The following is an 11,272-nucleotide window of genomic DNA, read 5'->3' as shown; positions in this document are numbered from 1 at the left end:
TCTCAACAAACAAACAAAAACAAAAAACAAGCACAGTGCTTGGTCTGGAGCTCTGCAGAGGGAGCTGGCATTTTGAATCAAGGCTAAGGATTATTTTATTAGCTATGATTTACAGAGAAAGCTTGGAGAGGTTGAGCTCAGTCTACAGCTACACAGCCACACAATTACACAGCAAGCCCCTAAAGTCGCATGTGCATTGCAGGGCCTGTGGGGCCCATGCCAAGGCCAGAGCTCCTTCCCCTACCTCGGACCAGGTTTTGTGGAGGGGGCAATAGGGAGGAGGAGGCAGGTATCTGCAGAGGTCTCAGCCTCATTCCCTCTCACCTTCTGCCTGCAACTCTATTTGCCCGGAACTTGTAGGCAAGGGCATTTATGTCTGGGCAGAGACACTGGAGCAGGAGTCTTGTTTCCTGGTAACCACAAGTCCTGCAGCCGACCCCTGGCTGCTCAGTCAGCAAGTTGGCAGCTGGTGGCTGTCAACTCGTGAGGATTTCAACAGCTGTCACCCCTCATGACCCCTCCCACCTGGTCCCCTCATCTGCTTCCTTCCTGGGCAGCTGAGTTCTGCCCCAGATGAGCAGAAGCAGAACTAACTGGTCATGGCCTCTGGCCCTAGGTGTAACCTAAGGTTTCCATTGTCCTCAAATACAAACTGAGCTAAAATCAGCTGGAGAAAGGGAGGGACTTCCAGAGCCCAGGAGGGGCTCTGCCCCAGCCCCCTGAAGAGGGCGCAGGCCTGCCAGGTAGGGCCCGGAGGGTCTGGAGAGGCAGTGCTGAAACATTTGCACCTCTGTTCGAGGGAAGAAAGGAACCCCAGGGTCTGACTATGGAGTCCAAGTAAGTGTTCCTATGCAGCTCAAATTGGCAGCCTCCTGCGTCAGCCTTCCAAGGGTTAGACTTGCACCCAAGTACACTTCTCCCTGCACTCCCCTCAATGCAACTCAGTCCGACAGTGGCACATCCTATCCAAGCACCAGGCACTGGACCAGGTGGGGAGGGTGCAAAAGGTTTGAACCCCACCACTAGAGCTCCCTGGTGACTGAAGGAAAGAGCCCAGCCCGTCTGCAGTTGTGTGGACAGAGGCCTTGAGGGGCTGGAAGGCCAGGCCCAGGTTGGGGATGTAGGTGCTTTTATGGCCCAGGGTGAGGGGTCAGGACTTCTCTCCAATAGTGGGAAGGTGAAAGGTGACCACAGGGGCCTTGAATGGCACTGGAGCCACGGTTGTCACGGTGACCAGGTCTCTTTATACCCCACCCCCACCCCTCAGCCTGAGTTCTCCAGGTCTCTCCTGTTTCTCTTTGTTTTCTACATTTTCCTACTGAGCTCAGAGAAGGAAATTCTCAGGAGCAAGCATCTCCCCTCTCTCCCTTCAGCTCCGGGCCCATGTGTTCTCTGATGAGACTGCCCACTGCTCTTACATGTGATCCCCCTTACTTGGGATGCTGAGGCAGGAGGACTACCTGAGCCCAGGAGTTCTGGGCCAGCCTGGGCAACATAGTGAAATCCTATCTCAAGAAAATAAAAAGCAGCAGAGGGTGGTGGCATACTCCTGTAATCCCAGCAGTCGGGAGATTGAGGCAGAAGGATCTTTGCAAATTTGCAACCATCCTGTGCTACAAAGTGAGCCCACGACACAGTCTCAAAAAGACAAAACAAAAAACAAACAAGGCAGGTATGGTGGCACCTATCTGTAATCCCAGCTCCTGGGGAGGCCAAGGCAGGAGAGTTACCACATACTTGAGGCCAGCTTGGGCTATGATGGGTTCAGAACCAGCCTGCACTACACAATGAGACCCTGTCTCAAGAAAACAGAAATAAATAAATACAAAAAGCAGGTGGGAGCCTGTGCCCCTCCGGGACACTCACTTTGAGTGGTCTCAGGAGACCCCACCGGAGGGAAATGCCTCCACCTTGAGGACTGCGTAAGGCTCAGAGAGCTAGTCTGTCTGTTCCCCGATGGTGGGTGCAGGCGGGGCTGGCAGTGCCCAGGTCCTGGTATCACCCCAGCTGCGAGAAGAGGCAGAGCTGAGCTCGGATTTGCGCATGCGTGCCAACCTATCTTGCCCCGCACCAGGGTGCAGAACACCTTGAGACTCCAGAATTTTCTCAGGGCCAGGAGGAGTGTTCGGACCCCAGGTTTCTTGCACCCTAAGGGCTCCTCATTACAGCGATATTCGTAACACCCATAGGGGGTTCCCAGGTGGCGCTGGTGACCCTGGGGTTCCCTGGTGTCCTGGGCTAAGTCCTGCACAGAGCCAGGGCACCTTTGGGAAGCTGAGGGGCGCACAGGGAGGCTGGGGCGCCCTCCCTCTGAGGTCGCCTGCGCAGGCGAGCTGGAGACCTCGGTCCTTGGCTGCTCCGGGCATTGGGGGGCGCGCTCTGTCCCCCCCCTCGCCCCCCGCTGAGGGATCACTGCACCCGAATCCTGCAGTCAGCCTTTGAGCAGCGAGACATAGAAGGCGTGGGGTGCGTGGGGTCTCCTGGAACACAGCATCCCGGAGGTCTGCTGGTCCGCAGACCCTGGGCCACCAGGTTCGGCCCTAACCTTTCCTTTCCTGGATCCAGAGTGCAAGGTTGTCAACGTGGGACGGGACCACACAACGAGCCACGACCTCAGCCAGAGCAGGCGGGGAGGGGCGGGCCTCCAGCCGGACTGACAGGCCTGTGAGCCAATTACGAGCGTCCTTTGGGTCCGGCGAGGCGCGGCGAGGGGAGGCCGGGTGACCACGGGGTGACCCTCTTGGGGCGGTGGCCTCAGCCTGGCCTTCGAGTCCCGCATGTCGCGGGTACCTCTGTTCTCACTGCCTCCTGCCCTCTACCCCGTATCCATTTTCAACGCGGCCAGTGTGGACAGACTGCCTCCTGCCCGCCCACCTCCTGGCGCCCCTTGGCAGGGATCCCTACTCCACCTCGATCGCCTTTGCCAAGCTCGGGTCAGGCCGGGCCCACCGCTTCTCAGGGAGCTGAGCAAGCAAGCCTGGAGCCTCCTCATCTTTACGGTCGGGGTTACCGCTGCGGATTGGGGTGCTCGCAACACTTCAGTTACTCAGGACAAGATTTTTAAAAGGATTTTTAGAAACTAGAAGCTGTGCGTTGTATGCATTCTGGTAATCCTAGCACCTGGGGAGGCTGAGGCAAGAGGATTGAAAATGGGAGTCCAGGCTGAGGAATTAAGAGACTTAGTGAGCCTTAGTCTCAAAATAAAAAAGGCTGGGGATGCACTTCAGTGCAAAGGCCCTGGGTTGAATCCATAGCACCAGAAAAAAATCAAACAGTACAAGAATGTACTGTGGCTGGGCGTGGTGGTGCACACCTGTAATCTCAGCATTCTGGAGGCTGAGGCAGGAAGATCACCATGAGTTTGAGGCCAATGTGGGATACATAGTGAGTTCAAGTCCCGCCTGAACTGCATAGCAAGACCTTGTCTCCAAACAGTAGCAAGGACAATAACCACTCACAAAAAACCAGCAAAGGCTGCACAGTTATGGAGGCTCACGGCCGTCCTTTTGCTGTGGTGCTGCTGTTGGGTCGGGGCTTCATGTCTCACCCTCACCCTGACTTGGGCCTGTCTTGCTGGAACAGCTGGGGACAGAGCCCAGGAGGTCTTGGGACTGGGGCCATTGATCCATTCTGATCTTTGCCTATAAGCAGAGCATAAAGGACCCCATGACACTGTGGCCTCCCAGTTCCTCACTCAGTGGCACCAGAGACCACACGTGCCACATCCACTCCACGCCTGATGCACACACATCATGGAGAGTTATCGACTGTCTAGCCTGGGCCATCAGAACCCTGGGTTCTGGCTCCAGCTGGCTCCAGGGCTACGTCAGACCAGTGTCCTCTGCAGGCATGGTGCCGTGCCGTGGGCAGCGTGAGTGGGATGATGCCCCAATTTCCTGCAATACAGAAAGAGCACCAAGGCCAAGGAGAAAGCACCCCAGGTCAGGCATAGTGGTGACTCCAGCACTTGGAGGCTGAGGCAGGAGGATCATAAATTCAAGCCCACCACTTATCTTAAAATAAGGCTGGAGTGTAACCCAGCGGCAGAGCACTTGCCTAGATGCAGACTCGGACCACAGCTTTTGGGGTTTAAGCCCACCTCCACGACACCCCCTTCCCTCTTAGTGCCTTTCATAAGTGAACCCCACTCCCAAAGGTTCAGATTTCTACAGGGCCGGCTCCTTTTGTCCTTGTGTGATGATTTTTTTTTTTTAAATTTACACTGCGTTGGTTTAAAAGAGCAAAGGTATAACGTGCACGATTGCAGGCTGTTCCTGTCTTCTTTTGGGCTCCTCAATTGGTTTTTAGTCTTTGTGCAAAACTCTCAGAATAAAAACCCTTGGAAACAGGGCTGAAGAGCTGTCTCAGGGTCCCCCTGGCTGGGAGATGGACTTTTGTGGCCTGTGAGGACGCTCCCTCGCAGCTGGGCAGACACCGGGCTAGGAAGCCAGCAAGGGGAGCTCCAGGCTGGAGGGGGAATAGTAGTTAGATGCGGACCCCTGGCGAAGGGGCGGGAACCGCAGCTGGGTAAACCCGGCACCCTGGGTGGGGGCCTAAGTGGTTCCATGTTGATGTCGGGGCTCGAAGCTGGATGGAGACCAAACGCTTCTGCGGTCAGGGGGCAGTGCTGTTGCCCTAGGAGATGGGCATGGTCCTGGGGATAAGTGGTCTCCCCTTCCCAAGCCAGGCAGGGTGTGTCTGTGTGTTGGGGGTCCCAGGTACTGGAACAGAGGGCCTGGAACCCTTGAATTTTAGGGTTTTCCCGAGAGACATGGTTCTGAAGGGAAAACGCAGGAATTCTAGTTTTCCTTCTTATTTTGAACTTTTTTTTTTTGCTTTAGATTATTTGTTTGTTTTGCTCTGTTTTGTTTTGTTTTTTGAGGCACAATCTCCTTGTGTAGCACGGGTTGACCTTGAATTATGTAATCCAGACTGGCCTTGAACTCTTGGGAATCCTCCTGCCTCAGCCTCCTGAATGCCGGGATTACAGGCATCCACCATCACGTCTGACTGCTTTACATTATTTTGGGTAAAATTCTCAGATTAAAATTGCAGGAAACGGTCCCCGCTCTTCGGTTGCACCAGAAAATCCATTGTTGGGAACCAGCAGAACCGAGATGGGGGTATAGCTCAGTGGTAGAGCATTTGACTGCAGATCAAGAGGTCCCCGGTTCAAATCCGGGTGCCCCCTTCGAGAGTGATTTTTTTTCGTGTTCCGTTAGTGTCCCAGACCCCAATCATAGGACTTGCCTTCCAGATCCAGAGGAGTCATGGGCGGTGACCCTCAAGGTTCATCATCCGTGCTTTTGCTGGCTGCTGAGGTGCAACCCTGGCCTCAGTGTTCCTCTACGCATGCTCATGTGTGTGCACAAGGGCAGGAGCTGCGGGAGCGAGGGGCGGGAGCTCTGGTGCACCGCGGAGGATGTTAATGACGCATTGAGGGGTTCAGGGGACTCATTTCAGGTCATGGGCTCCCCATGAGGGTCTCTCTCAGAGAGGGAATGAGTTGCTAAAGGTCGCGCTTGGACTGAAGAGAGAAAGGAAGCCGGGAGAAGCCAGGCGAGGGAGGAAGTTGCGGAGAGGCCGGGCGGGGTAGCGGGGAACAGAAGAGGGGACCCTAGCTTTGGAGGGACGCTCCCAAAGTGAGCGATCTCGAAGGTCGTCGCCTCCACACTTTTCGATCACAATTTTTACACCACCGGTAGGAGTTATTAGCTCAGAGATTCGGGAATCCTTATGTTTCCAAGTAATCACCTGTGGCTTCTTCATTTTGTCTATTTCTTGTGTACCCAAGTGCTTAGATTTGCCTTTTTCTCCTGAGCGCGCCATTGCGCCTGCGCGCAAACAGAATTAAGGTGTTACCGGCGCACGGCTACCAGCAGAGGGGGTATAGCTCAGTGGTAGAGCATTTGACTGCAGATCAAGAGGTCCCCGGTTCAAATCCGGGTGCCCCCTGGGTGGTCTATTTTGAAAACTGACCGAGCTGCACTTTTATTTTTGTTTTTCCAATTGGCATGTTGTTTTTGCCTTAGGCATCACCTTTTTGGGCATTAGGGAGAAACAATTTCCAGAGCAGGCGACTCCAAATCCCATGACCCGCGACATCACCCAGGTCCAAGGTCCACCTAAAGAAGCAGATGCCCGCGCCCAGTGAATTAAGACCTTGCAGAAGAGGCCGGAGGTCTGTTTAATAAACGCTCCAAGCGATTCAGGTGAGCGCTGTTTAAAAATCTGTGTGACGCTTGGTTCTGATATTACCAAACTGTGTTTCCTTCTGAGCCCGCTGAGGCCCCTTACAGGTCAGATCGCGGGCGGTCGGGCCCGGCCACTGCTGGGGATCCCTGGCAAGCACAGTCCCAGACCTCTGTCCGTCAACACCCGGACAGAGCAGGGACCGGCGGCAGAGCAGGAGACCGCGGCGCGGGCCTGCAGCCTTGCATGTGGCCACTGGAGGGCGCAGGAGGCCGCAGCGCGACGGGGCAGCGGTGGATCCCGTTGCAAAATCGCTGCAGCTGGGATTTTGGTTGGAAATGGAAAAGGAAAGACTTGCCGCCGTCCAGGAGTCCTAATCTAAGGCTGGAGGAGGTCGTCTCCGGTTCCTGTGTACTGAGGAGAGAGGATTTGGAGTTGAGGAATTGGGGACCTTTTAGGATTGGTTTGCTTTTGGTTTTGGTACTGAGGACTGGACTCAGGGTTTTCCTACTAAACTTCGTCCCTAACCTTTTTTTAGTTTTAAATGTGGCTTAATTGGTAAATTACCCAGTATGGGCTCTAACTTGTGATCCGCCTGCTTCAGCCTCCCAAAACACTGGGACTCCAACGTGCGCCTCCGCGCCCAGGGAGCCTTAGCTGTTTGCCTCCTCCCTGAGCTCCTGGTTACCTGGACGGTCAGGGTGCGCCTCCAGCCCACACCGTGCCCGTCCTCCTAGGCCGGGACTCCTCTTTGTCCCCGACTCTGCCCTTCTCTGTCTCCCCGGCTCCTCTTTCCTGCGAAGTGGGTCACAAACGCCTCCGCGTCCTGACCCGATTCCCGCCATCTATCTCCGCTGCTGAACCGCAGGTATTTTTATTCTGTCCTGAAAGAAACGAAGACGCTGTGTCCCCAGAGCCAGGGACGCATGGCTCAGGCTGGGTTCACGCGGGGAGTGGAATTGGGGCTGGGCTGGGGCTCTGGGGCGCGCGCCCGCGTCAGTGCGCGCGCATGCATGATATCACAAACCCACGGATTCCTACAGCGGCTCAGAAAGTGGCGAAGTTGGGGCGGGGGTGTTGGCAGAAGCTCTGGCCCAGGCAGCGGGTGCTCGGTGGGGTTCTCCTCTTCAAGATTCCAGGTTCCTGGAGACTAGGAGGCGGGATTAGGGAGGAGCTAGAACGGAGGCCACGCCCATTCCCTGGACCAGCCCGTGTCCCCTTTCTTGGGGCTAGGAGGCGGGGTTGGGTGGAGCTTTGGGGGACCACGCCCATTCCCCCACCCCACCCCGCAACTGGCTCAGCCCCGCGTCGCCAGCTCCTGGTCCAGCGCCACCATGCGTGCCGCGCACTGGCTGCTGGCGCTGGTGCTCTGCGTGGCCGCTCGCTCACTGAGGCCCCCGCACCCCGGAGCAGGTACGACGGGCGCCGAGGTGGCCGGCGGCGGTGATGTCACCGAGCGCGGGGTCCCGGGGGCTGTGGGCAAGTGGATAGGAACCTGCTTCCCAGGCGCGCTCACCTCTCCTCCTGGAAGGACCCCGGGGACCCCAGGGTTGGGCTCCTGTAGGGGACCCCGGGTCACTCTTGGCCAGGCTCCCGTCCGCGTTCTTGCCTCATCCTCTCCGCTTCTGGGGTAACCGAGGGGGTCTGAGCCGGGTCCGGGGCGGGTGGGAGTACCGGGCTGGGAGGCGTCCCTCTCCCTGAGGGTGGCAGTGGCCCCGAACCTGCTATCTCGCACCTATGCAACTTGCTATTTTACTGTCTCTTCCTCAGCCTCCGGGTCCTCTCCCGGCACCCCGCTGTGTCCTGCCCTGGTGGCTTCCCTCACATACAGTAGGGGCACCATACGTGGGTGCTGTTGCGCGAGCGAGTGGACTAGAGGCGCCCAGACGCCAGACTCGCCCCCCAGAAAGCCCCCTTCTCTTGGGGCCCTTCCTTGGGGAGGGTCCTGCCGGGTGTCTGACGCCAGCGTGAGGTACAGGGTGTGGTGGGGGTTTGGAAGCCTAGTAGTTTAGCAGCTGGAGCCTTGCCGGGGGAGAGTGGGTTCCCCGGAAACTCAGAAAGTTGGTCTGTGCGTGGAAACAGGAGACAGCTGGAGACTTTGGTGGTTGCTTTTTTGTTGCAGGGCGTGGTAGCCTGTAATCCCAGCACTAGGGGGGCTGGGACAAGAGAGTTGCTTGGAGTTCAAGGTCAGCCTGGGCTACAAAATGAGCCCAAAACCAACCTGAAGTACATAGTGAAACCCTGACTCAAAAAAAATTATTTTGTTAAAGACCCAAAACAGCCCACCAAGTGGCAAAGTGCAGTTTTCTTTTCTTTTAATACTGGGGAGGGAGCCCAGGGCCTTTGCACTGAGCTGTATCCTCAGATCTTTTGTTTTTTTTTCTTTTGGTCTTTTTGAGACAGGGTCTCACTATGCAGTTCAGATTGGCCTCAAACTCACTTTGTAGCCCAGGCTGGCCTCAAACTTACAGTGATCCTCTTGCCTCAGCCTCTCAAGTGCTGGGATTACAGGAATGCACCACAATGCCCAGCTGAGACCTTTTTATTTTTTATTTGGAGACAGCATCTCACTAAGTTGATAAATTCCCCAGGTTGAGCTTTAAACCTTTCAGCCTCCCAGAGACATTACAGATGTGTGCTACCACAATCAGCTCAAGTAGAGATTTTCTCATCTTCATCTTACAAATGTGAAAACTGAGGTTTAGAGAGATTCTTTGCAACATGTCCAGGGTCCCACTGAATGGTAGAGTCCAGGTTCAGCTTTGAACTCCTCTGGTTCCAAGTGCAAGCTTTCTGGTCTGGGGTGAACCTGGGGCTCCCAGGGGCTGTCCCTGGGGCAAGGTCTCTTAGTCCTGGTGTCTGAGATACCCAGGGGATTAACAATGCTGGCAGCAGGAAATGCTGGTTTCCTTCTGGCATCCATGCCCCGGTCTGAGCTAGGATGGTGAGGGGAGTATGTGTGTAGCAGGGTGGGCTGGGCTGGGCCAGCTGTGTGGTGAAGCCTCTGGCTGGGACTTCCTGTGTGGGGTAGTCACCAGGCACGGGCCAGGCTGTCTGCATGGTGGGCTCTGTGCCAACCGTGGGCAGTCCAGGGGCACCCTGGAGATGGTCTGGCTCCACTCCTCCCTGTGTTCTCTGGGAGTGTCTGGTTGTGACTGGGAGAGCGAAGCAAGGGGCCTGGGGAGGCTGTGGGAGGCATGGCAGCCGGAAGGGCTTCACTGAGCAAAACGTCTGATGGCGAAACAGCCTCCCCGGCCCCAGCTCGGGCCTGATCTGACCAAGTCCTGTTGCAGCTTTGAGGTCTCAATTATGCAGCATTGTCTGTTATACATCCAGAGTAGATATGACAGCTAGATAGGATGGTGCATGCCTGTGATCCCAGTACTAGGGAGGCTGAGGCAGGAGAATCACCATGAATTTGAGGCCAACCTGGGCCACATAGCAAGTCTCTGTCTCAAAAAAAGTTTTAAAAATTGGAATGATAGCATGACAGTATGAAGCACAGCTTTGGGGGCAGGAAGCTCTGAAATGGGAAGAGATTCATTTCGTGTCCTTTAGAATTAATATAGCAACCTAGACTGAGGCAGAGAGAGATGGAGTCAGGATCGCTGCCTGCAGGTGGCCACTTTCTGACCCTGGGCCAGGCAGACCTTACTAGTTTTTTGTCCTTTTGAGACAGGGTCTCTCTATGCAGTTCAGGCTGGCCTTGAGCTCATTTTGTAGCCCAGGCTGGCCTCCACTTCGCAACAATCCTCCTACCTCAGCCTCCTGAGTGCTGGGATTACAGGTATGAACACCTGACTAGACCTTACTAGTTGCCGATTCTGCAATGTGCCTGTGCTGTGCTCCTGGCTGTTGCTAAGGGACTGGAGATGGCTTGGAGGTGAAACCTGTGTGACTCTGGTTTTGGGGGCAGCGAGTTGCCCCAGGGTTAGGACCGAAGAGATGGTTCTCAGTGGTAGGAGAGAGGGGCTATGACTTCATGGGAGCTTCCCAATATCTGGGGACATTTTCAGTCCCACTTAGCAGCAGGAGCAGAAGCCAGCACCTTACTGTTCACAAGGAGCCCTGCCTAGACTCCCCAGCCCAGTGGAGGACTCCTCTGAGAAGCTGGGAATGGAGCTTTCTCAAAAGAAGACACTCAAGGGCCAGGGGGTACACAGGACCAGGCTCAGCCTTGTGAGTCCTTAGAAGGCATCAGCACAAGGCTAGCATGTGCCTGCCAGGTGGCTTCTGCCAAACAGAGAGATGCCAGGACCTCGGGATGGGGATGGGGTGGGTTGCAAAATGCTACAACTGTTCTGTATAGGAACAGTGTAAGGAAGCCTCAAAAAATTACAAGTAAGAGTTACTCTGTGACCACTTCTGGGTATTGCCCCAAAGAATTGTAAATGGGATCTCACAGAGGTGTTTGTACACTGTTAGCAGCATTGTTCACATCTGCTAAAATATGCAAGTAGCCAAATGTGTTGGTACACACTTGTCATCCCAGTGCTTATGAGGCTGAGGCAGGAGGATTGCCTTGAGTTCAAGGCCAGCCTGGGATACACAATGAGATCAAGGCCAGCCTCAACTTCATAGCAAAATCCTGTCTCAAAAAAACAATGTGATATAGCTCAGTGACATAAATGCCTGCCTGGCAAGCACAAGGTCCTGAATTTGATTCCCAGTACCAAAAAAAAAAAAAAAAGTTTAACTAAGTGATTCAGCATGGACTCAGGGTCCTTATTTTGTAAACATCCTAAACCTATGCAAGAGGAGAGGCCCAGGGGATGGTGAGGGTGGACAGCCTGCTCACAATGTAAGGGAGAAAAGAGGCTGGCTCTTCGCTTCCTTTTTGTTCTTGCTGATTTTTTGTCTTCTGTCACCTTGAAGTGTTGCCCCTGTGGCATGTCATCCTGCTTTGGAGTCAGCTGATTGTGCTGAAATGTCTACAATTTTGGGTATCAGATATTTTGTCTCAACAACAAGAGAAAAATAACCAAGACTGAATTTGGTACCAGGAGTGGGGTCACTGCTGTGACTGTATCTGACCATCCTCAAAAACTCTTTGAGAATGGCTTGTGAAAGTCTGGAAAGG

General features: G+C 54.9%; 1 protein-coding gene and 2 non-coding genes across 3 annotated transcripts in view; all 3 read left to right on the top strand.

Moving 5' to 3' along the window:
• Nucleotides 1–5,119: 5,119 nt before the first annotated feature.
• On the top strand, nt 5,120–5,191 carry Trnac-gca (transfer RNA cysteine (anticodon GCA)). Its single transcript has one exon. It is a non-coding gene; the product is annotated as a tRNA-Cys (tRNA).
• Nucleotides 5,192–5,883: 692 nt separating this feature from the next.
• Nucleotides 5,884–5,955, top strand: Trnac-gca (transfer RNA cysteine (anticodon GCA)). Its single transcript has one exon. It is a non-coding gene; the product is annotated as a tRNA-Cys (tRNA).
• A 1,441-nt stretch (nt 5,956–7,396) lies between these two features.
• Plxdc1 (plexin domain containing 1) overlaps nt 7,397–11,272 on the top strand; it is a 40,917-nt gene continuing 37,041 nt past the window's right edge. The window contains exon 1 of the mRNA XM_003466909.5: nt 7,397–7,605. Coding sequence (XP_003466957.2) covers nt 7,527–7,605 — 79 coding nt within the window. The 5' untranslated portion in view covers nt 7,397–7,526. The remainder of the gene's footprint in view (nt 7,606–11,272) is intronic.

This window comes from Cavia porcellus, unplaced genomic scaffold (genome assembly GCF_034190915.1).
Source record: "Cavia porcellus strain 051 isolate PalLab524CR breed Dunkin Hartley unplaced genomic scaffold, mCavPor4.1 scaffold_6, whole genome shotgun sequence".
NCBI lineage: Eukaryota > Metazoa > Chordata > Mammalia > Rodentia > Caviidae > Cavia > Cavia porcellus.
Note: the sequence above shows the minus strand (reverse complement) of the source record. Positions and strands in the feature narration are given on the sequence as shown.